The 26214-nt window shown below is 44.2% G+C and overlaps 2 protein-coding genes across 4 annotated transcripts in view; one reads left to right on the forward strand and one right to left on the reverse strand.

Annotated features, from left to right (window-relative positions):
• fam193a (family with sequence similarity 193 member A) overlaps positions 1 to 1721 on the reverse strand; it is a 29646-nt gene extending 27925 nt beyond the window's left edge. The window contains exon 1 of the mRNA XM_038999883.1: positions 1339 to 1721. Within this exon, the coding sequence (XP_038855811.1) occupies positions 1339 to 1566 (228 nt within the window). The 5' untranslated portion in view covers positions 1567 to 1721. The remainder of the gene's footprint in view (positions 1 to 1338) is intronic.
• Positions 1722 to 20587: 18866 nt separating this feature from the next.
• arfip1 (ADP-ribosylation factor interacting protein 1 (arfaptin 1)) overlaps positions 20588 to 26214 on the forward strand; it is a 39454-nt gene continuing 33827 nt past the window's right edge. For 2 of the 3 annotated variants that reach the window (XM_038999884.1, XM_038999885.1), the window contains exons 1-2: positions 20588 to 20723; positions 23093 to 23511. In XM_038999884.1, the coding sequence (XP_038855812.1) occupies positions 23095 to 23511 (417 nt within the window). In that variant the 5' untranslated portion in view covers positions 20588 to 20723; positions 23093 to 23094. The remainder of the gene's footprint in view (positions 20724 to 23092; positions 23512 to 26214) is intronic. The other variant, XM_038999886.1, reaches the window with a different exon arrangement.

The following is a 26214-nucleotide window of genomic DNA, read 5'->3' on the forward strand; positions in this document are numbered from 1 at the left end:
AAATGATGGGTAAACTGTCTGGCATATAGGCTAGCTAGGCTAATGAAACTGAGTGAGTGCAATACAATGCGTTGCATTTTGCTCAAATCAGACTTTCCTTGGATTTGCTTAGACAGTGACCAGGTATGCAAGTTATTAACACGTCTGCAATATGGACTTGTTTGGGACTATTGGCTCATCAGATGAGGAAGTCCTTCAGCCCTAAAGATGATGAACCTAGTCGCAGCCAATGTGACGTACACATGATAGGTCTAGTCTTTGGTGATTAGTGGATGTTGTTACCCTGGTTACTGTTGTGATATAGAGAAAACTGACAAGGCATAGCTGCAATATATGGAGACGAGACAAGAAACCATGAGTAAAGCAAGACACTCAATATACCATTTGACAGCCAAGTATGTAATGTTGCAATGTTTGCTATACCATTGGTATATTTTGCAGGATCGTGGTTGTGGAAGTAATTTGACTCACTTGTCTGTGTGACAGTAGTCTTGCAGTTGTCTCACACATTATTCTTGTGTCTGTAAACACTGTGGACGACCTAACTAGTAAATGACCTTCCTATTAAATAATTGGTATGAGTAAACAAACTATAGGCCTACTGTTACTTAGCAGGCTAATCCGATGACACTGACAGACTCGACTGAAACGTCATGTTTGTAAACAGTACAGTAACGTTAGTCTGGTGAACTACTACTCCTGCTAAAATTGTGAATATGAAAACATCAGACAAGAAATGAAAGGCCAACTGGCTGTCCAAATTGTTGCGCATTGTTAACAAGCTACCTACTGTACCTAGCTGCTAGTCAGGTACAAGAGACACTTCAGTTTAAGGACACAGTGCAGTGGCGATGGTCAGTTTGGTCATAGCTAACGTTAGTTTACACGCTAACGTTAGTATCCATCTAGCAAGTAACAAACATCCACTCCCACAACGTCGCGAACAGTTAGATAATAAGATAACGACTGTCGAGTAAGCAAAATCGTCTATTTTCGGGCTGTCAACATTGTGGTTGTCGACTAGCTAGAACAAGATAGCTAGAAACGTCAGCCGGTCTAGTTTATTTTCAAATTGAGCAAGTAACTAACGTTATAACTAACGCGTTACCGTATATAGAAAGCTTACTAACGTAGTTAGTCAGCTAAACTAACTTGTTGGCTGTTGACGTCAGGTTCCCATTTTCCGAGTTAGCTAACGTTAGCTAACTAACGTTAACTAGTTAGCTTCCTCGGTAGCTGGGCTAGCTACTGAAGAATGTCAGGCCTCAAATGTCTGTCGATTATGTGTAATCAAAATCTCTAACGTTAGTGTTCAACACGTCAACTGTATATTCTCACCTCTCCGTTCAGGCCTGTTATAGAGCCCATGTTCCCATTTCCAGAGCTCCCTGATGTCAGAAAGCCCATGGTAGACACGGGTGTTGCCGTGGCTTGAAGACTCAGGTCCGTGGCTGAAACCCCGGCCTTGCCACTGGTACTGCAGACAGTACTACTGCAGCTACTGCTGCCACCGCCCCGCTTGTTCTTCCTGCGTTTAGCACCTCGTTTAGCATCGGTTGGACTCATTTTCCCACAAAAGTCAGAGACAACTTGCCGTCCAGTACAGGCAGGGTCTCAGGTGGAATGTCTGGCTCAAATCCCTATGGTATAAATAGACGATATTTTAAAGACTTCCAGTTAGACAACCACCCAGTACCTTCAGAGTCCTAATAGACTTGATATTTCAATATGGCCACTGGACAGGAATTGGCTGCTCGAGCTTGCGCTGCAACAGTACGTCCCCCTTCTCTCTTTGAGGATTCATGGGAAATGATGTTTTTCTCATTAGTGCAGGTGAGGTCATGGGTGAGATGGATGATGACGAACTGGTTTTCTGACTCAATCCCCAAAATTGGGAAAAACACCAGAAGTGACCATTCATGATCTCATTCATAACCATTCCTGTTCATGAATGCAAGTGGCCATTTGTAGGCTATTGGTATATGCAATCACGTGTCCTCAAGGGGGAGTGGGCAAGTATGTATCAAATCAAATCAAATGCTATTTGTCACATGCGCCGAATACAACCGGTGTAGGTGGACCTTACAGTGAAATGCTTACTTACTAGCCCTTAACCAACAATGCAGTTGTTCATAATTGAGGTAATATCTATATGTAGGTAGAGTTAAAGTGACTATGCATAGATAATAAACAGAGTAGCAGCAGCGTAAAAGAAGGGGACTGGGGCAATGCAAATACTCTGGGTAGCCATTTGATTAGCTGTTCAGGAGTCTTATGGCTTGGGGATAGAAGCTGTTAAGAAGCCTTTTGGACCTAGACTTGAAGCTCCGGTACCGCTTGCCGTGCGGTAGCAGAGAATAGTCTATGATTAGGGTGGCTGGAGTCTGACAATTTTTAGGGCCTTCCTCTGACACCACCTGGTATAGAGGTCCTGGATGGCAGGAAGCTTGGCCCCAGTGATGTACTGGGGCATACGCATTACCCTCTGTAGGGACTTGCGGTCGGAGGCCGAGCAGTTGCCAAACCAGGCAGTGATGCAACCAGTCAGAATGCTCTCGATGGTGCAGCTGTAGAACTTTTTGAGTATCTGAGGACCCATGCCAAATAGCATTCTCACGTGAAAGTGGCAGCTCTACTCACGTGATAGCGGCAGCTCCTTGAAAGCGGAAGCTCTACCCTTTAGCTCAGTGCGGATGTTGCCTGTAATCAATGGCTTCTGGTTGGGGTGTGTACGGTCACTGTGGGGATGACGTCATGACTGATGTGGTGTACTCTTCAATGCCAGCGGAAGAATCCCGGAACATATTCCAGTCTATGCTTGCAAAACAGTCCTGTAGCTTAGCATCTGCGTCATCTGACCACTTCTTTATTGACCGAGTCACTGATGCTTCCTGCTTTAGTTTTTGCTTGTAAGTGGGAATCAGGATATAATTATGGTCAGATTTGCCAAGTGGATGGCGAGGTAGAGCTTTGTACGCGTCTCTGTGGAGTAAAGGTGGTCAAGAGTTTTTTTCCCTCTGGTTGCACATTTAACATGCTGGTAGAAATACGATAAAACGGATTTAAGTTTCCCTGCATTAAAGTCCCCAGACACCAGGAGCACCACCTCTGGATGAGTTTTTTCCTGTTTGCTTATGGCCGTATACAGCTCATTGAGTGCGGTCTTAGTGCCAGCATTGGTTTGTGGTGGTAAATAGATAGATATGAAAAATATAGATGAAAACTCTCTTGATAAATAGTGTGGTTGTCACGATCGTCATAAGGAGTGGACCAAAATGCAGCGTGGTATGTTTCCATCCTTTTTATTAGGAAGAGAAAACTCAAATAACAAAAACAATAAAGCGAACAAACGAACCGTGAAGGTCTAAATAATGCTCACAGGCAACTATACATAGACAAGATCCCACAAAGCACAAAGGGGAAATGGCTGCCTAAATATGATCCCCAATCAGAGACAACGATAAACAACTGCCTCTGATTGGGAATCATACCAGGCCAACATAGATATATAATTACCTAGATGACCCACCCTAGTCACACCCCGACCTAACCAACATAGAGAATAACAGGCTCTCTATGGTCAGGGCGTGACAGTGGTCTATAGCTTATCATGAGATACTTTACCTCAGGCGAGCAAAACCTTGAGACTTCCTTAATATTAGATTTCGTGCACCAGCGTTAAAACCCTGCCAGCTGCATGTTATCCCGTGTTGTCGTTCAGCCACAACTCGGTGAAACATAAGTTATTACCATTTTTAATATTCCATTGGTAGGATATTCGTGATCGTAGCTTGTCTATTTTGTTATCCAATGATTGTACATTGGCTAATAGGACTGACGGTAATTACCCGCTAGCCGTTGGATCCTTACAAGGCATCCCGACCTACGTCCCCAATATCTCTGTCTCTTTCTCATGCGAATGACGGGGATTTGGGCCTTGTCGGGTGTCTGGAGTAAATCCTTGGCGTCCGACTCGTTAAAGAAAAAATCTTCATCCAGTACGAGGTGAGCAATCGCTGTCCTGATATCCAGAAGCTCTTTTTGATCATGGTGGCAGAAACATTATGTTCAAAATAAGTTACAAATCATGTTAAAAAAAACACACACAATAGCACAATTGGTTAGGAGTCCGTAAAACGGCAGCCATCTCCTCCGGCGCCATTCATTTCAATCGAGTGATCTGTACTAGGTAATGACAGATTCTTCATTTCATTAACTAGGCTTCACCATTTAGATCCTCGTTCATCTTCCTCAAGTGTGTGAATAATTTCCTGAAGGGTAGCTTTCTCCGTCTCTGCCCTTGCATTCTCAGCCTTGGTATGCTTGGAGGTGCGTTTAAGATCTTCTGCATCCTGAAGCTCTTACCCACATCTCAGCTTTCTCTTTCTAAACTTTCTCATGAGTATCCTGGATATCTCTGGTGTTGAGCACTGAGCAGCAGATCTTCCTCGCCATCTCTCCCTGCTCCCTCTTCCAGAGCCTAATCCTGCTGGGCCCACTGGTCTGAGAACCTGGCCTTGTGCTGAGTCCAGTCCAGCTCTAAAGATTTGTTCTGCTCCCATTTCACTTTCTGCTCAAACACCAGAATATTGGTTATTAGGTCCTCATGCTTAGGTCTTCATGCTCCTTTCTCCTCTCATCATCCATTGCAGTGCCTTTGGAAAGTATTCAGAGCCCTTTACTTTTTCCACATTTTGTTACGTTACAGCCTTAATCTAAAATGTATTAAATAAAACAGATCCTCAGCAAACTACACACAATACCCCATAATTTATACTAAATAAAAACAGAAATACATTTTTTACATAAGTATTCAGACCCTTTGTATGAGACTCAAAATTGAGCATGCAGGTGCATCCATCATTGAGATGAGTCCTCAACTGGCAGTCCTCAACTGGCCCCGGTGCACAACTGAGCAAGAGGACAAGTACATTAGTGTATCTAGTTTGAGAAACAGACGCCTCACAAGTCCTCAACTGGCAGCTTCATTAAATAGTACCCGCAAAACACCAGTCTCAACGTCAACAGTGAAGAGGCGACCCCGGGATGCTGCTAATATAAGCTTTCCAATGATATATGATGAATACATGTGTAATAACTGCCATTGTCCTCTACTGCCATCATTTGTCCTAGGGTAATATCCTATGTGAAAAATGAATGGGATGGAGGGATGAAAGGAAGAGTGATAAAACACACAGAGAGCTACCACTTCTGAAATACTAGGACACATTTTCCAACTCTAGGGACATAGACCTTGAAAATAATCACTATGAGATATTGTCCCAGATGGTCCTGACGGCCAAAATTTGGTGGTCTGTTGAATGGACTCTTATTATTGGGCTACTTGTGGGAGGATTAGGCCTATAATGCAAGGCTGATGTTTAATGAGTTTGATCATTTAGGGCAGAGGACCCGCCTTGCCCCCTAGCACTGCATCACATCACAATCACATTTTTTATTTATTTAACCTTTATTATACAGAGACTCCCAAATGAGACCAGGGTCTCTTTTTCAATGGTGCGCTGTGTTACAGGAAACAACAATTCAAACAGCTTAAAGAGATACAATTACTGTTAGGTGACCGAAACTGGGACATGCTTTAACACCCCGGCCATCCTACAATCTAAGCTTGATGCCCTCAATCTCACACAAATGATCAATGAACCTACCAGGTACAACCCCAAATCCGTAAACATGGACACCCTCATAGATATCATTCTCACCAACCTGCCCTCCAAATACACCTCTGCTGTCTTCAACCAGGATCTCAGCGATCACTGCCTCATTGCCTGCGTTCGTAATGGGTCTGCGGTCAAACGACCACCCCTCATCACTGTCAAACGCTCCCTAAAACACTTCAGCGGGCAGGCCTTTCTAATCGACCTGGCCCGGGTATCCTGGAAGGATATTGACCTCATTCCGTCAGTAGAGGATGCCTACTTATTCTTTAAAAGTGCTTACCTCACGATCTTAAATAAGCATGCCCCATTCAAAAAATGTTGAACCAGGAACAGATATAGCCCTTGGTTCTCTCCAGACCTGACTGCCCTTGACCAACACAAAAATATCCTGTGGCGTACAGCATTAGCATCGAATAGCCCCCCGCGATATGCAACTTTTCAGGGAAGTTAGGAACCAATATACACAGGCAGTTAGAAAAGCAAAGGCTAGCTTTTTCAAACAGAAATTTGCATCCTGTAGCACAAACTCAAAAAAGTTCTGGGACACTGTAAAGTCCATGGAGAATAAGAGCACCTCCTCCCAGCTGACCACTGCACTGAGGCCAGGAAACACTGTCATCACCGATAAATCCACGATAATTGAGAATTTCAATAAGCATTTTTCTACGGCTGGCCATGCTTTCCACCTGGCTACCCCTACCCCGGTCAACAGCCCTGCACCCCCCACAGCAACTTGCCCAAACCTCCCCCATTTCTCCTTCACCCAAATCCAGATAGCTGATGATCTGAAAGAGCTGCAACATCTGGATCCCTACAAATCAGCCGGGCTAGACAATCTGGACCCTCTCTTTCTAAAATTATCAGCCAAAATTGTTGCAACCCCTATTACTAGCTTGTTCAACCTCTCTTTCGTATCGTCTAAGATCCCCAAAGATTAGAAGGCTGCCGCGGTCATCCCCGTCTTCAAAGGGGGAGACACTCTAGACCCATTCTGCTACAGACCTATATCTATCCTACCCTGCCTTCATAAGGTCTTCGAAAGCCAAGTTAACAAACATATCACCTACCATTTCGAATCCGACAGTACCTTCTCCCCTATGCAATCTGGTTTCCGAGCTGGTCATGGGTGCACCTCAGCCACGCCCAAGGTCCAAAACGTTATCATAACCGCCATCGATAAGAGAAAATACTGTGCAGCTGTATTCATCGACCTGGCCAAGGCTTTCGACTCTGTCAATCACCACATTCTTATCGGCAGACTCAACAGCCTTGGTTTCTCAAATGACTGCCTTGTCTGGATCACCAACTACTTCTCAGACAGAGTTCAGTGTGTAAAATCGGAGAGCCTGTTGTCCGGACCTCTGGTAGTCTCTATGGGGGTGCCACAGGGTTCAATTCTCGGGCCGACTCTTTTCTCTGTATACATCAATGATGTCGCTCATGCTGCTGGTGATTCTCTGATCCACTTCTACGTAGATGACACCATTCTGTATACTTCTGGCCCTTCTTTGGGCACTGTGTAAACTAACCTCCAGACGAGCTTCAATGCCATACAACTCTCCTTCCGTGGCCTCCAACTGCTCTTAAATGCAAGTAAAACTAAATGCATGCTCTTCAACCGATCGCTGCCCGCACCTGCCCGCCCGTCCAGCATCACTACTCTGGACGGTTCTGACTTAGAATATTTGGACAACTACAAATACCTAGGTGTCTGGTTAGACTGTAAACTCTCCTTCCAGACTCACATTAAGCATCTCCAATCCAAAATTAAATCTAGAATCGGCTTCCTATTTCTCAACAAAGCCTCCTTCACTCATGCTGCCAAACATACCCTCGTAAAACTGACTATCCTACCGATCCTTGACATCAGCGATGTAATTTACAAAATAGCCTCCAACACTCTACTCAGCAAATTGGATGCAGTCTATCACAGTGCCATCCGTTTTGTCACCAAAGCCCCATATACTACCCACCACTGCGACCTGTATGCTCTCGTTGGCTGGCCCTCGCTTCATATTCGTCACCAAACCCACTGGCTCCAGGTCATCTATAAGTCTTTGCTAGGTAAAGTCCCGCCTTATCTCAGCTCACTGGTCACCATAGCAGCAACCACCCGTAACACGCGCTCCAGCAGGTATATTTCACTGGTCACCCTCAAAGCCAATTCCTCCTTTGGCCGCCTTTCCTTCTAGTTCTCTGCTGCCAATGACTGGAACGAATTACAAAAATCACTGAAGCTGGAGACTCATATCTCCCTCACTAACTTTAAGCACCAGCTGTCAGAGCAGCTCACAGATCACTGCACCTGTACGTAGCCCATCTGTAAATAGCCCATCCAACTACCTCATCCAACTGTTATTTTATTTATTTTTTGCTCCTTTGCACCCCAGTATCTCTACTTGCACATTAATCTTCTGCACCTCTATCACTCCAGTGTTTAATTGCTAAATTGTAATTAATTCACCACTACGGCCTATTTATTGCCTTACCTCCCTTATCTTACCTAATTTGCATACACTGTATATAGACTTTTTATATTGTGTTATTCGACTGTACGTTTATCCTACTGTACGACTGTACGTTTATCCTATTTGATCATCGACTGTGTCCTACCTCATTTGCACACATTGTGTATAGACTTTTTCTACTCTATTATTGACTGTATGTTTGTTTATTCCATGTGTAACTCTGTGTTGTTTTTTGTGTCGCACTGCTTTGCTTTATCTTGGCCAGGTCGCAGTTGTAAATGAGAACTTGTTCTCAACTAGCCTAACCTGGTTAAATAATGTTGAAATAAAAAATAAATTAAAACAAACAGAGCAGGAATTATATACAGTTTAAAGTTTTATTTGTCATATGTCCAGTGAAATGCTGGAAATAAATAAGGGATTTCTGTTTTTTTAATTTGTATAAATTAGCAAACATTTCTAAAAACCTGTTTTTGCTTTGCCTTTATGTAATCCATTTTATGTAATCCATTTTAGAATAAGGCTGTAACGTAACAAAATGTGGAAAAAGTCAAAGGGTCTGAATACTTTCCGAATGTGTTGGCAGAGATTAGGAGAAAGTGACTGGTAGCAGGATAAATAATAATAATAATAATAGTAAACAGTATGGCAGCAGCATAAGTCGTGGGTGTGCGTGGTGGTGAGTTTGTGTATGTGCAAGAGTGTCAGTGTAGGCGTGATAGACAGATATACATGTAAACAGGAGTAATCGTGACCAGTAGCAGGATAAATAGATAAATACTAATGGTAATGGTAATGGCAATCAGTAATCATTGAACAGCAGCATAGGGGTAGTAATAAATCAAATAAATAATAATTTTAGCACGAGTGTAGGTGTGAGGGAGTGTGCGATTGTGTGTGTGTGAGTATCTGGGTGTGCGTGTGAGTAAGAATGACAGTAAAGGTGTGTGTGTCTGAGTGGGTAGAGACCTGTGGATGGGCATAGAGTCAGTGTGGATAGTTTGTGGGAGAGGGAGAGCAGTAGTTGTTCGCCATTTAAGGGGGGATAGAAGCTGTTTAGGAGTCTGTTGGTCTGAGCCTTGATGCACTGGTACCGCATGCCGCACAGGATCTTGGAGAACGGTTCGTGGCTCAGGTGGCTAGAGTCTTTAGCAATTATTTGGGCCTTTCTCAGACACCGCCTGGCATGTACGTCCTGGATGTCTGGGAGCTTACCCCCAGTGATGCACTGGGCCATCCGCACCACCCTCTGTTGTGCCCTCTGATCAAGGGCCCTAGATAATCAATTTATGTGACGTTGAGTAAGACACTTAACCCTAGTTACTCTGGATTAGAGCCAAATCTCACTTAGGGCCCCTGAACCTATCTATATGGTCTTTGGAAAATGTAATCAATTAGCTTAGAAAATTGTATATTGGCAACAAAATAATTTTACTGTATCAGCAGGGTGTATTCTGCAATCCAACAGTAGGAGGAGCCTTGCACAAGTGTAGAGCATGCATGCTCAATAGTATCCAGAGGAAGCCTGTGAATAAAACCAATACTATCGCCATCTACCGGCTGTGGTTAATCCCTACCACATACATGTGAACTCTTCCTTTATTTCCTATATTCCTTTCCGCGCTCTCTTTCCTTTCCTCCTACCCTAGCTTCATTTTCTTTGCTCCTTTCCTAACTTCCTTTTCTTCTTCATTTCCTTTCCTCTCTCATGGCTGTGGTTAATCCCCACCACATACATTTTCTCTCCTACATTCTTTTTCTCCTTTCCTCTCTCCCTCTCCTTTCCACCTTTCCTATATCCCTTTCTTTTTCTCCTTTTCTAGCTTATTTTCTATATTTTCTAGCTTCCTTAACTCCTTTCCTAGCTTCCTTTCCTTCCCTACCTCAATTTATATTCTTTCACTATCTACCTTTTCTTATCTCCTTAACTTTCCTAGCTCCCTTTTCCTAACTTCATTTCCTTCTTCCTTTCATTTCCTACTTTTCTTTCTATCCCTATCACCCTTTCCCTAACCCCTTTTCTTTCCTAGCTTTCACCTCCCCTTCCTTCCTTTCCTTTCTACCTTCCCTAGCTCCCTTTCCTCTATTGGCTTCCTTTCCTCACTTCCTTTCCTCACCTCCTTCCCTAGCTCCTTTCCTTTCTCCCTTTTCCAAGGGAAGGGAGCTAAGAAATAGAGAAGGTGGAGAGGAAAGGGAGGAAAATAAGCTAGGCAAGGAGGAAAGGAAAGGGAGCAAGGAAAGGAATCTAGGAAATCAAATGTGTAAAGGAAAGGAAGAAGGAAAGGAAGCTAGGGAAGCGAGCTGGGAAAGGCGGAAAAGAGGTGAGGGTAGGAGGAGAGGAAAGGGAGGTATGAAAGAAAATGAAGATATTAAAGGAGGAAAGGAAGCTAGGGTAGTAAGTTTGGTTAGTAAGTTAGTGGTAGTAAGTAGTAAATTAGGGGTAAATTAGTAGTCTGTTGTTATCCCTTTGGTGGTGTGCTTGCTGTGCTTTGGCGAAGTGGGTGGGGTTATGTCCTGCCTGGTTGGCCCTATCCAGTGGTAACTTTGGACGGGGCCACAGTGTCCTTTTCTGGATCTGGTTTGAGCTCAAACAGGGTTTCCACTAGCTTCTTTAGCCACAAAGTCATAAAACCCACCCATTTCGACAATTTTTCTCCTTAAAATATGATTTTAACCCTAATAATAACCACAACCTTAAACACACTCCTAACTAACGCCTTAACCTTAAAATAAGACCAAAAAGCTAATTTTTGTAGCCAATTTTGACATTGTGACTGTGGAATCTGACTTTGTGGCTATATAAAAGCTACTGTAGAAACCCTGAAGCAGGGTTGACACCTGTGTGAAACTAGTAGTGATGGGTCGTTCGAGAACGAGTCGGCTCTAAGAGCCGACTCTTGTAGGTGAACGTTGGGAGCCGGCTCGCATATCAGAAGAGCTGAATCTATTTATAAAAATAAATTTAAAAATGAAGATATGAATAATCAAAGATTTAAATTAATAGAATTAACTAATTCAAAGAATGAAAAAAGAAATAAAATAATATAGGCCTAAATGCTCAAGCGCACACCCATTCGCTCAGACTTAACATCCTCACCTGTTCCTATCAATCAGACACGCAGTGTCAATGTGAGGGAGGGCCAAGCCAACTCACTCACAGTCACACACTTAGCAGCCGAGGAGAGAGAGGAAGGACAGCTGTGAAAACAACAGCTGGAAAATGAGTTGGAAGCACAGTAGCATTTGGATGCATTTTAATAATGAGTAAACAATGTTAGAGCACAGTGTAGAATTTGCCAAAACAAAATCTCATATAAAGCCGGTTCTACGAACAACCTACACCGGTATATGCGAACTGTGCACCCAACTGTGAAGCTAGCTGTAGCCGAGCTTCGAGAAACTAGCGGGCCTGCTAGTGATAGTGGTGGAGCCAGCACCTCCACACGTGGAGATGTATCCACACAGTTAAAATAACCACTTCTTACATGTCGGTTACATGTCACTTCATTGAAGATTTTTCGATGTCTAGCTGTCTTCTGGACTGCTTTGAGTTCAGAGACAGACACACCTCAGAGAACTTGGCAGAGGAACTGGCCAGAGAATGGCAAGTATATGGAAAAGTGGTCTGTTGTGTTAGCGACAATGCAGCTAACATAACCAAAGCCATGAAAATGTTTAAATGGACCCATCATCCATGTCTTGTCCACACAATCAACCTGATTGTAAGAGATGCTCTGAAGGTGATGAAGCCCACTGTGGACAAAGTGAAAGCAGTAGGTGCTGAAAAACTGAAGTCTACACAACGCCAGATGGGGATGCCTGAGCTGAGGCCTAAACAAGACTGCACTACAAGGTGGAATTCAACATTTTATATGTTGAAGCGGTTTCTTGAGTCAAAGGATGCCATCATCTCTACCCTGGCCATTGTCACTGCACCTGTTGATGCTCTGACGCTAGAGGAATGGAAGGTGGTGGAGGAGGTGTTCAGAGTCCTGGAACCCTTTGAGCAGGTCACTGTGGAGATCAGTAGAGAAAGGTACAGTAAGCAGTTATTACTACATCATTATTTAATCCAGTATTATATATGTATATGAGCAGTAGATGAGAATGTAGTATCAGTAGACAAAACATGAACCTGAACTAATAAGTTAGTGTTCTCTCTTTTCAGCTATGTGACAGCCTCAAAAATGATACTTTCATGGGTCTGCAGCGAATCACAGCCAGCCGCCAGAGAGAAGCAACTGTAACCACTGGACATGTGACAGAGAAAGTTCCACAGAATGGAATATAATCACGTGCTATCAGAAACCGCTGCACTTGACCTCAGGTTTAAGAAGTTAGCCTTCAGTGATGCCAGAGAGATTGATGAGGCTCTTCAAAGAACAACTTCAGCAGCAGGAAGGGACATCCCCAGCAGTCAGCTGGCTCAGGCACCAGGGCAACAGGAAGAAGAGGGATCAAATGGAGCAGAAGCACCAGCAGTAGTGCCACAAATGTCTGCTGTTTGGATGCTGTTTGACGAGAGAGCAACTGGGGATGCAGCACGAAGGAATCCCTCAGCAGATGTCATAATGGAGGTCCGATCCTATTTAGAGGAGCCCCTCCTCCAAAGATCAGCAGATCCTCTGAGCTGGTGGAAGAACAAGGCCTCTGTCTACCCACGGCTTACTAAAGTCATGACAGGGAGACTCTGCATAGTGGCCACATCTGTTCCCTCTGAGAGGGTCTTCTGGAAAACGGGACAAATAATTACTGAGAGAAGAAACCGCATCAGCCCCTCGAAAGTGAGGCAGCTTGCATTTCTGAATGCAAATCTCTCATAAAAGCAAAATATGGTCAGCATTGCTGTTGGCTATAACATGGCAGTGAAGAAGAGAGGGACCAGTTTAATGTTATAAGTGGGATGAGCAGTTTCCCACATTGTTATTTATTTCACTAACCATTATTTAACTAGGCAAGTCAGTTAAGAACAAATTCTTATTTTCAATGATGGCCTAGGAACAGTGGGTTAACTGCCTTGTTCAGGGGCAGAACAACAGATTTTTTATCTTGTCTGTTTGGGGATTCGATCTTGAAACCTTTCAGTTACTAGTCTAACACTCTACCCACTAGGCTACCTGCCACCCCAGTGCAATATTCTATTATTATTTTGTTCAGATTGTATTAGTTTTGAATTGTTACATTTATATGCACTTTGTTTATATACATTTAAAAATGTATACTTTAAATGCACATGTGTAATAGCATCCTTCTTTTTTACATTTATTTCAATTTGTGGGATGCTGCAGTTTTTCAAATTGTTATTTATTTTTCTTTGATATGGTGCACTATTCTATTATGCTGTTCAGATTGTATTTGTTTTGAATGGCTAGATTTATATGCACTTTGTTTATATACATTAAAAAGTTCTACTTTAAATGCAAATGTTTAATAGCATTATTTTTCATAACAAACCAATGCATTTTTAAATACATTGTGGTTAAGGTAGGGTATGATTTCATTTCATAATTTAATTAGAATTGTTTTAACACCAATCATAGTCAAACTGTCGCAAACTGTTTGACTTGAAAAAATACAAAACATATATTTTTTAAAGAGCCGTTTGGGAACTAAAAGAGCCGGCTCTTTTTGTCGAGCTGAGCCGAACGAGCCGGCTCACTGAAAAGAGCCGGAATGCCCATCACTAGAAACTTGCCACAACAAGGATGAGCCACGATATTGGAATTTGCTGTTCAACTTCACAATAAAAGTTGCTCATTGAAACTAATCCAAACGGATACAAAGAGTGGAATAATGCCATATTTGGACTAGATAATGCCAAACAAAATTGGAATGTTGAAATGTAACTTATAAATAAATACAATAATTAATTCACTGAGAAAAATTGTTCAAATTCCAATTCCACTGTGGATGTATTAGACTGCATAATTGCATTGGGAACATAAATATCCAGCGCATTCGGGAAGTATTCAGATCCCTTCACTTTTTCCAAAAACAGGTTTAGACATTTTTGCACAGGTATTTATTAAAAAAAATGAAATATCACATATCGATCCTGATTAGTCTCCCAGTCCCTGCCGCTGAAAACCATTGCCACAGCATAATGCTTCCACCACCATGCTTCACCGTAGGGATGGTATTGGCCAGGTGATGAGCGGTGCCTGGTTTCCTCCAGACGTGACGCTTGGCATTCAGGCCAAAGAGCTCAATCTCTAGACCAGGGAATCTTGTTTCTCATGGTCTGAGAGTCTTTAGGTGCCTTTTGGCAAAGGCTGTCATGTGCCTTTTACTGAGGAGTGGCTTCCATTTGGCCACTCTACCAATAAATGCCTGATTGATGGAATGCCGCAGAGATGGTTGTCCTTCTGGAAGGTTATCCCATTTCCACAGAGGAACTCTGGAGCTCTTTCAGAGTGACCATTGGGTTCTTGGTCACCTCTCTGACAAAGGCTCTTCTCCCCCGATTGCTCAGTTTGGCCGGGCGGCCAGCTCTAGGAAGAGTCTTGGTGGTTCCAAACTTCTTCCATTTAAGAATGATGGAGGCCACTGTATTTTTGGGAACCTTCAATGCTGCAGATATGTTTTGGTACCGTTCCCCAGATCTGTGCCTCGACAAAATCCTGTCTCGGAGCTCTACGGACAATTCCTTCAACCTCATGTCTTGGTTTTTGCTCTGACATGCACTGTCAACTGTGGGACCTTATAAAAACAGGTGTGTGCCTTTCCTAATCATGTACAATCAATTGAATTTACCACAGGTGGACTCCAATCAAGTTGTTGAAACATCTCAAGGATGATCAATGGAAACAGGATGCACCTGAGCCCAATTTTGAGTAGCATAGCAAAAGGTCTGAATACTTACAGTTGAAGTTGGAAGTTTACATACACCTTAGCCAAATACATTTAAACTCAGTTTTTCACAATACCTGACATTTAATAAGAGAAAAAATTCCTTGTCTTAAGTCAGTTAGGATCACCACTCTATTTTAAGAATGTGAAATGTCAGAATAATAATAGAGAGAATGATTTATTTCAGATCTTATTTCTTTCATCACATTCCCAGTGGGTCAGAAGTTTACATACACTCAATTAGTATTTGTTAGCATTGCCTTTAAATTGTTTAACTTGGGTCTATAACGTCCTGACCAGAGTTCTTATGTGTTTTGCTTGTTTAGTGTTGGTCAGGACGTGAGCTGGGTGGGAATTCTATGTTGTGTGTCTAGTTCGTCTGTTTCTGTGTTCAGCCTAATATGGTTCTCAATCAGAGACAGCTGTCAATCGTTGTCCCTGATTGAGAATCATATATAGGTGGCTTGTTTTGTGTTGGGGATTGTGGGTGGTTGTTTCCTGTCTTTGTGTTTTGTCTGCACCAGCTAGGACTGTGACGGTTAGTTCGTTTGTTGTTTTGTATTAGTTTGTCAGTATCTTGTCTTTGTGTTAATTAAATTCATGGAAAATTACCACGCTGCACATTGGTCCTCCGATCCTTCTCTCCTCTCCTCTCCTCGTCCGAGGAGGAGGAAGAGCTAGACTGCCGTTACAGAACCACCCACCCAGCTCGGACCAAGCAGCGTGAGTACGGGCAGCGACAGCAGCAGCAGCGGCCAACTACACAGGACTCCTGGACATGGGAGGAAATTTTGGAGGGTAAAGGACCCTGGGCTAAGGTTGGAGAGAATCGGCGCTCTCGGGAGGAGATGGAGGCAGCTAAAGCCCAGGAGCGGTGGTATGAGGAGGCAGCACGGAAGCGTGGCTGGAAGCCCGTGAAGAAAATTTCTTGGGGGGGGCTAAAGGGTAGTGTGGCGAAGGCAGGTAGGAGACCTGCGCCCACTTCCCATGCTTACCGTGGAGAGCGGGAGTACGGGCAGACACCGTGTTATGCGGAAGAGCGCACGGTGTCTCCTGTACGTGTGCATAGCCCGGTGCGGGTTATTCCACCTCCCCGCACTGGCCGGGCTAGATTGAGCATTGAGCCAAGTGCCATGAAGCCGGCTCTACATATCTGGCCTCCAGTACGTCTCCTCGGGCCGGTGTACATGGCACCAACCTTACGCATGGTGTCCCCGGTTCGCCAACACAGCCCAGTGCGGGTTATTCCACCTCCCCGCACTGGACGGGCTACGGGGAGCATTCAACCAGGTAAGGTTGGGCAGGCTCGGTGCTCAAGGGAGCCAGTACGCCTGCACAGTCCGGTATATCCGGCGCCACCTTCCCGCCCCAGCCCAGTACCACCAGTGCCTACACCACGCACCAGGCTTCTAGTGCGTCTCCAGAGCCCTGTTCCTCCTCCACGCACTCTCCCTGTGGTGCGTGTCTCCAGCCCAGTGCCTCCAGTTCCGGCACCACGCATCAAGCCTCCTGTGCGTCTCCAGAGCCCTGTACGCACTGTTCCTTCTCCCCGCACTCGCCCTGAGGTGCGTGCCCTCAGCCCGGTACCACCAGTGCCGGTACCACGCACCAGGCCTATAGTGCGCTTTGAGAGTCCAGTGTGCCCTGTTCCTGCTCCCCGCACTCGCCCTGAGGTGCGTGTCTCCAGTCCGGTACCACCAGTTCCGGCACCACGCACCAGGCCTACTGTGCGCCTCAGCAGGTCAGAGTCGGCCGTCTGCCCAACGCCGCCTGCACTGCTCGTCTGCCCAGCGCCGTCTGAGCCATCCGTCTGCCCAGCGCCGTCTGAGCCATCCGTCTGCCCAGCGCCGTCTGAGCCATCCGTCTGCCCAGCGCCGTCTGAGCCATCCGTCTGCCCAGCGCCGTCTGAGCCATCCGTCTGCCCAGCGCCGTCTGAGCCATCCGTCTGCCCAGCGCCATCTGAGCCATCCGTCTGCCCCGAGCCTTCAGAGCCGCCCGTCTGCCCCGAGCCATTAGAGCCGTCCGTCAGTCAGGAGCCGCTAGAGCCGTCCGTCAGTCAGGAGCTGCCAGAGCCGCCAGCCAGTCAGGAGCTGCCAGAGCCGCCAGCCAGTCAGGAGCTGCCAGAGCCGCCAGCCAGTCAGGAGCTGCCAGAGCCGCCAGCCAGTCAGGAGCTGCCAGAGCCGCCAGCCAGTCAGGAGCTGCCAGAGCCGCCAGCCAGTCAGGAGCTGCCAGAGCCGCCAGCCAGTCAGGAGCTGCCAGAGCCGCCAGCCAGTCAGGAGCTGCCCTCCAGTCATGAGCTGCCCTCCAGTCATGAGCTGCCCTCCAGTCATGAGCTGCCCTACAGTCATGAGCTGCCCTACAGTCATGAGCTGCCCTACAGTCATGAGCTGCCACTCAGTCCGGAGCTGCCACTCAGTCCGGAGCTGCCACTCAGTCCGGAGCTGCCACTCAGTCCGGAGCTGCCATTCAGTCCGGAGCTGCCATTTGTCCGGAGTTGCCTCTCTGTCCGGAGTTGCCCCTCTGTCCGGAGTTGCCCCTCTGTCCTGAGCTACCTCTCTGTCCTGAGCTACCTCTCTGTCCTGAGCTACCTCCTAAATCATGTGGGGGCCTTGGGGAGGATTCTTAGGGCAAGGTCGTGGGCGAGGGTCGCCACTCAAAGGACGCTAAGGAGGGGGACAAAGACAGTGGTGGAGTGGTGTCCTCGTCCCCCGCCGGAGCCGCCACCGCGGACAGATGCCCACCCAGACCCTCCCCTTGAGTTTTAGGGGTGCGTTCGGAGTCCGCACCTCAGGGGGGGGTACTGTAACGTCCTGACCAGAGTTCTTATGTGTTTTGCTTGTTTAGTGTTGGTCAGGACGTGAGCTGGGTGGGAATTCTATGTTGTGTGTCTAGTTCGTCTGTTTCTGTGTTCAGCCTAATATGGTTCTCAATCAGAGACAGCTGTCAATCGTTGTCCCTGATTGAGAATCATATATAGGTGGCTTGTTTTGTGTTGGGGATTGTGGGTGGTTGTTTCCTGTCTTTGTGTTTTGTCTGCACCAGCTAGGACTGTGACGGTTAGTTCGTTTGTTATTTTGTATAGTGTCTATGTCTAACGTTAGTAGCTTGTGTATTGCACTTTCATTTGTAGCTTCACGGTCGTTTGTTGTTTTGTATTAGTTTGTCAGTATCTTGTCTTTGTGTTAATTAAATTCATGGAAAATTACCACGCTGCACATTGGTCCTCCGATCCTTCTCTCCTCTCCTCGTCCGAGGAGGAGGAAGAGCTAGACTGCCGTTACAGGGTCAAACGTTTCGGGTAGCCTTCCACAAGCTTCCGACAATAAGTTGGGTGAATTTTGGCCCATTCCTCCTGACAGAGCTGGTGTAACTGAGTCGGGTTTGTAGGCCTCCCTGCTCGCACACACTTTTTCAGTTCTTCCCACAAATTTTCTATAGGATTGAGGTCAGGACTTTGTGATGGCCACTCCAATAACTTAAGTTTGTTGTCCTTAAGCCCTTTTGCCACAACTTTGGAAGTATGCTTGGGGTCATTGTTCATTTAGAAGACCCATTTGCGACCATGCTTTAACTTCCTGACTGATGTCTTGAGATGTTGCTTCAATATATCCACCTAATTTTCCTTTCTCATGATGCCATCTATTTTGTGAAGTGCACCAGTTCCTCCTGCAGCAAAGCACCCGCACAACATGATGCTGCCTCCCCCGTGCTTCACGGTTGGGATGGTGTTCTTTGGCTTGCAAGCCTCCCCCTTTTTCCTCCAAACATAACGATGGTCATTATGGCCAAACAGTTCTCTTTTTGTTTCATCAGACCAGAGGACATTTCTCCAAAAAGTACGATCTTTGTCCCCATGTGCAGTTGCAAACCGTAGTCTGGCTTTTTTAAGGCGATTTTGGAGCAGTGGCTTCTTGCTTGCTGAGCGGCCTTTCGGGTTATGTTGATATAGGACTCGTTTTACTGTGGATATAGATACTTTTGTACCTGTTTCCTCCAGCATCTTCACATGGTCCTTTGCTGTTTTTCTAGGATTGATTTGCACTTTTCACACCAAAGTACATTCATCTCTAGGAGACAGAACGCATCTCCTTCCTGAGCGGTATGATGGCTGCATGGTCCCATGGTGTTTATACTTGCGTACTATTGTTTGTACAGATAAACATGGTACCTTCAGGCGTTTGGAAATTGCTCCCAGACTTGTGGAGGTCTACAATGTTTTTTCTGAGGTCTTAGCTGATCTCTTTTGATTTTCCCTTGATGTCAAGCAAAGAGGCACTGAGTTTGAAGGTAGACCTTGAAATACATTCACAGGTACACCTCCAATTGACTCAAATTATGTCAATTAACCTGTCAGAAGCTTCTAAAGCCATGACATCATTTTCTGGAATTTTCCATGCTGTTTAAAGGCACCTTAGTGTATGTAAACTTCTGACCCACTGGAATTGTAATACAGTGAATTATAAGTGAAATAATCTGTCTGTAAACAATTGTTGGAAAAATGTCTTGTGTCATGCACAAATGTAGATGTCCTAACCGACTTGCAAAAACTATAGTTTGTTATTAACAAGAAATTTGTGGAGTGGTTGAAAAACGAGTTTTAATGACTCCAACCTAAGTGTATGTAAACTTCCGACTTCAACTGTATGTACTGTAAATAAGGATGGTATGTTTTCTACTTCTAATACATTTGCAAAAATGTCTAAAAACCTGATTTAGCTTTGTCATTATGGGGTATACTCGGTTGATTAGGAAAAGAAATATTTAATACATTTTAGAATAAGGCTTTAGTGTAATTTTTTTTGTGGAAAAAGTCAAGGGGTTTGAATACTGTCCGAATGCACTGTATGGGGTATAAGACTACTCAGTTACACCCACAGATTACATTTCCAAAGAATTTACACAAATATTAGCATCATAGCTCTTATTGCAGGACTTTGACTGTGGGACATCACCTCGCCAGTCATTCTATTGTGTGTTTTGGATAACAATTGAGACATGGATTGTGTATGTGTACCATTCAGAGGGGGGAATGGAAAATACAACATTTTTAAGGGCCTTTGAACAGTGTATGGTAGTAGGTGCCAAGTTCTGCTAGGTTTTTCTGGCTCAACAGTTTCCCGTGTGTTTCAAGAATTGTCTACCACCAAAAGGACACCCAGACAACTTGACACAACTGTGGGAAGCATTGGAATCAACATGGGCCAGCATCCCAATGGAACACTTTTGACACATTGTAGAGTCCATGCCTCGACGAATTGAAGCTGTTCTAAGAGCAAAAGGAGATGCAACTCAATATTAGGAAGGTGTTCCGAATGTTTTGTTTACTCAGTGTATGTATGCCCCTAATGTAAATATGCAGTCTAATACATACACAGTGCTATTTTAATAGTTTGTTTTACTGTTTATTGTCAAATGAATTATGTATTGTATTTATGTTTAAGTTATATAACAACATTCCAACCTTGTTTAGCATTATCTAGTAATATTCCACTATTTGTATCCGTTTGGATCAGTTTCAATGGGGAACTTTTATTTTGAATGCGAACAGCAAATTCCACTGTTGTGGGTAGCTTCACACAGGCCAGGGACACCGAGACCCAATGGGCGCTGAATTAAATTTTTTACTGTGAGTAGCAAGCTGGCTGTATTTTCTTCCCAAATCCCGGGAGTGGAACCTTTTGCACCAAGAAACACAGAGAGATAAAGGTCCGGACAAAAGCTGCAGGTACATTTTCTGACCATTATCAGTTGCATATATAAGTGTTTCAGCACAACAACAAGCAGTCAAGCTAATAGCTAACTTTAGCAAAATAGCCAAGTTTAGTTAGCTAGCCAGTGACGGTCTATGACAGTGTCTCGTGAATCTGTGGTGCCTTGTGACTTAGCTAGCTGTTTTTTTGTTCTTATGTAACCTTTATTTAATTAGGCAAGTCATTTAAGAGCACATTATTATTTACACTGACGGCCTACCCGGCCAAACCCTCCCCTAACCTGGACGACGCTGGGCCGCCCTATGGGACTCGCGATCTCATTTGTATGTAGAACAAGTTAGCGCTCGTGTCATCGCTGGTTTCCGCGTTTGGTGATTGTACTCAGCTGGACAAATGCAGAAAGTGGCACAGCCAAGGTTAAGCAACATGTTACGACGTTCTTCTGACTGACTGTCGACATTGTCATTCATAGTTAACAGTCACGTTACAGCTAGTAGGCAACTGTTACTGTACCTGCTAGTTAGCCAGCTACGTTTCAATGTTGTCTAAGTTAATGTTTCTAACTAGCTGGTTAACTAAGAAATATTTTAACGTTAGCTAGGTAGCGGTTAGGTACTATTTAAATCAAAAGTTAGTGTTGCTTTGTTAGAGTGGAATGCTAGCAGCGAAGCCATGCAACTTTTTAGGGTTTAGTTACAAACAATTAAAAGTTAGCCAATAGTTTTATTTTCATTCAATAAATGAGAGGAGAACCACATATGAATGGGAACTTTATAAATGGCTACAAATTAGCATGTCCTCTTTTTTAAGATTGTGAACTCACTACCGTTTACGTGTCCATTATGACATTTAGTCCGGTTGGTGAGTTCGTTTTGCGTTTGGATATATTTATTTATTTATACACTCCATTGGCGATTCCAAATAATATCCAACCGCCCGGGTCACCGTGCCATGCAAAACGATCTTCCCTAGTTTCTTTCATTATTCTCTACTATATAAGTCAGACATTTATGTCACCAACGCCCTCTGTTATAGAATCAAGTGTTAAACTTTTAAATCTAATTTGCATGCTTAAATTCTGTCACGCTTGAATTGGTTGATAATAACAACCATAGTCAACATTATCAGCTTTCCTTCTGTTTACAACAGTTTCATTAGTCCTCATTTGGATAGATTTTTTATTTTGGTTCAAGACATCATGCCAATCGTGTCCTTAACTGAACAGGATGCATCAGCACCCTCATTTTAAAGTAAAACATGACTTTAATGTTATAATGAGTAAAATGTTGAGGAACAGTATAATGTTCTCTGTTCAGAGGTCTAAATGGTCATATTTTTTGCCTCCTTACATCTGTTTTTTTAAATTCCTTTTTCCATGACGTATACAGTCTAATATCTGGTAATCTACAGGAAGGACTGTTTTGCAGTTGGAGCCACAGTCTTGTGGTATTACCAGGAGATAAACATGCATACCACCCTGCATCCCACTGCTGGCTTGCTTCTGAAGCTAAGCAGGGTTGGTTCCTGGATGGGAGACCAGATGCTGCTGGAAGTGGTGTTGGAGGCACCCTTTCCTCTGGTCTTAAAAAAATATCCCAATTCCCCAGGGCAGTGATTGGGGACATTGCCCTGTGTAGGGTGCTGTCTTTTGGATGGGACGTTAAACGGGTGTCCTGACTCTCTGTGGTCACTAAAGATCCCATGGCACTTATTGTAAGAGTAGGGGTGTTAACCCCGGCGTCCTGGCTAAATTCCCAAACTGGCCCTCATACCATCACCGTGACCTAATAATTTTGTATTGACTTATGCCATGTTTTGATATCTGAGTGAGAATGACTAACAAAATCAATTGGGGCCCCCTGGCGGCTGGGGGCCCTAAGCGACCACTTATGTCGCTTATGCCTGGAATCGCGTTTGCAGACGTGTCAAGATCCCTGCACAAACAATGATTGTGTGGTGATGAACTAGCCTATTCAGCAGCATAGCTGTCCAACCTAATTTGTCAGTTCCCATTGTATGCAAGAATGTGCATTGACATTTGTCTCTGGAATAGTGGCCCAGGTGCTTTATGCCACCCCACCCTATGGAGTTGCATTTAAAATAGGCCTAGTATTTCTTCTTAACAATATTCAGCATGTGTAATATCATTACACTTTTTTACTCCTTGTTAAGTCTTAGTAAAACAGAATCACCAGAACAACACGCGTGCCATGAGTTTAGGCTACATTCTGTCCCCCCAGCAAATCAATAACTTGAAAGGACTGCTATCTTGTGTCTTGAGGTGTTGACCACCAATGTAGCTGCCTGGATCGATGCCCTCTACGTTATTAAATGTGGTGGCTGGTAGGGACCTATTCATGCCCTCCTATCTGTTTGTTTTCAGGAATGTCCGAAATTAGTGTTGAGGCTGAGTCCCCAGCCCAGGACCTGCAAATGGATTCATCTAAGAAGGCTCAGAATACTGAGGACTTTCAAAGAGAGAGCGAGGAGGATGCTCACAGCTTTGATAGTACTGAATATGTACTGAACAATGATGAAGTGCCTCATGGTGACAGAGCTGAAAACGACAGTGATGTTCAAAATGACAACGATAATGCTGAGATCAGCGATGGCGCTCAAATTGATGATGTTCAGAGCGATAATGAGAATACACAAAACAGTGCGAATGCTGAGCATGATGATGATGTTCCAAGCACTAGTGGCAATGCACATTCCGACAATGCCGGTGATAAAAGGGAAAATTGCCATACAGTGACTACTGATAATGATACACCAAAGAAAAACGAAGATTCTCATACAAAGGTGACATATTTATCTTCAATGCAGACAACAGCTCTGGGAATCATTCATTCCAGCTCTCTGGTTCATGTTGCTATATGTCACAAAAACATGGATAGTGTTACACCATAGTTCAGGATATCGTTATTATTATGATATCCAATGCTGATGCAGTTTATGAACCAATTCTTAATACAACATGAACTTGAGTTAAAGCTCTGAATCAATAATTATCAATTTTTGATTTACTTTAATCGTTGATCCCTTTTGGTTGTTGGTGCCTTCCCCTTACGTTTCAAATTTGTCTGCTTGGTGCAACTCTAGTAGGAGTACGGGCTAGTGCATTTGTGTTGTTGGTGTAACTTTTGCATAACTGTCTTTTACGGGGTGTACTTCCTGATTAGTTGTACTGTGATGTCTGGTAGCGCAGTGAAAATGCTGGTGATGGCCTATGCTTCCTGTGAATTCCCCTGCATGCATTCTCCGCCTAATGCCAATACAATTGTTTAATTTAATTTGTATTTTTATTGATTAACTTTATTTGAGTTGTGTTTACAGGTACATGCCATGATGTTATGTTTGCCTTTGAGTCTCAGCATACCAGCCTGTAGCCACCTTTGTGCAGTAGTGACACTATTGTCCCCATCCTAGCCATGGTGTGGCCTGTATGTGTGACTGTTCCCTGCAATTATAAGAATCCAACCCAGTGTTTCCTGTGTGTGTGGATACAGCACCCTGAATTGAATAGGCCTGTCACATGGCTGGGTCATCGCTGTAGGCGGAAGGATTTGGACTGCTTCCTCAACGTTTCCAGTCAATGTCAGATCCACTGCTGTTGTGTTCGACCACTCCAAGCTGTTAGTTCGATGCAGATTCCCTTAGGTCGTTCCCAACGTCGAATGAGTAATTGTACTTCAGGTGGTGATGCTATGTTGGAGTGTTGTTGCTTCATTCCAACTGCCTCTTTTTATTTTATAGAAAGGCTGCATGAAGTAGTCACATACTATGCAATCACTGTACCCGTCTTGCTAGTAAGCCCCGTTTGCTTTACATTCTGCCCTGCTCTTTAAGAAGCGAGACTTGGTTTCCTCCCTCAGCTCAGCTGATCAGGAGGCTGCTGTTGTTATCCTTCCCTCCCCCCACTTGTTAGCTAGTTTCCAGGCTACTGAACTCCAGGGGCCTGAGCTCTGTCTCTCTGTTATGCCAAACATTGCCCCCATGTTCACCCTTTCAGTACCTTAGAACCATTTCTGTGTCTTGTAACCAGTCTGTTTGATCTTCAGGAATTGGTAGTGCTATTGGCTTTTGCCAACAAATGTATTTAATCTAGGTCTAGATATACCGGTAGTTGTTGAGGTTGTCAGGTGTCTATCAATACAGTTGTGTGAACACTTGTATACCCAACAACTCCCCGATGACTTGTTACAACTCATACTCTGGGAGGACAGATAGACGGGAGTCTGTCTTATCTACCTCAACAGTTAGACAAGCCTACCTGTGGATGTCTCTGTTGCCTGCCTGCATGTGGGTGTCTTGTGGCCTTTTTAAATATTCATGTTGTGTGTTATCTGATACCTGGTGCTCTCTGCACCGTTGACACACTCCGCTGCCAAAGCAGTCCAAATAATTTTATGAAGCTTGTTGTTGCTTATGGAGCTGGTTTCTGGGCAATGTTTAAAACAAGTTGAAAATACAGAGAATATCTTCATACACTGAATCCTATTGAACTATTGCAAATGCATTAGGACCTATGCTTTGTCCTAATGCAACGGAATAAGGAGAAAGTATACGGGCCTACTTCTTCCCTGGATGAGCCTCCAAAATATATTGAGGCCAAAACTCCAACACAACAGTCTTTTATTAGGTTTTGTTGTCTGGAGCGGTTCATGTACTCATGCTCATACCAAATGACACACACACATAAACAAAGCGGTGCTGTGTGTTTGCGCTTGTTTATAGTGTATTTTCCCATTTGCGTGAAGTGTGAAATAATAGTAATATTTAGGCAGCCACTAATTAATGTGTAGCCTCCAGGTTTGAACAAGCAGATAGCCTACTCTTGGTTCATGAACTTGATCCCACCTGGTTCCCATGAAGCAGACCTGTCCCATTCTCTGGTTGATTTTTGGCTCACTCTGTGATGCCATTTTTAAATCTTAAGGGCGTGGCTCATCCTCTCATTTTGATGTTAGCATTAGCACTGCTTGATCTCGTTAGCATGGTTTGTGAATGGAGCAGTTGAAGCTTACCTGCACCTCATACATGCATTTATGCTAGCGCTAGCCTATCTGCATTATTTAGACATCAGTCCAAGGCCACTGAGGAATGGAGTTCATGCTCGACTTTGGTATTTCCAAATAGTAATAAACCCTTGACAATTGCAGGGGACCACAGTGGTTTTAGAAACACAGATAATATAGCTTCTATCAGTTAGCTTTATACAGACTGAGTGCTATAAAAGTGCTAGCCTTTCACCGTAGCTACGCCAAGTTGGGTATCCTGGCCCAGAAAATGCAAAGCTTTTGTCATTCAGGCTTTTGTTTAAGTGTGATGTGTAAACAGCATTCTACTATGTCCAACTTCCAAGAGGAAGTTATGGTGGTGTTGTAAGCCAATGTGTCGAAGCCTGACTTAATAATGTAATACAGCTTCCTATGTCCATTACATTTTATAGCAGGCATCAAAAGGCAAATTATTAACCACTGTTACAGTAATTCCACATGGGTC

Source organism: Salvelinus namaycush, chromosome 8 (assembly GCF_016432855.1).
Source record: "Salvelinus namaycush isolate Seneca chromosome 8, SaNama_1.0, whole genome shotgun sequence".
Lineage (NCBI taxonomy): Eukaryota > Metazoa > Chordata > Actinopteri > Salmoniformes > Salmonidae > Salvelinus > Salvelinus namaycush.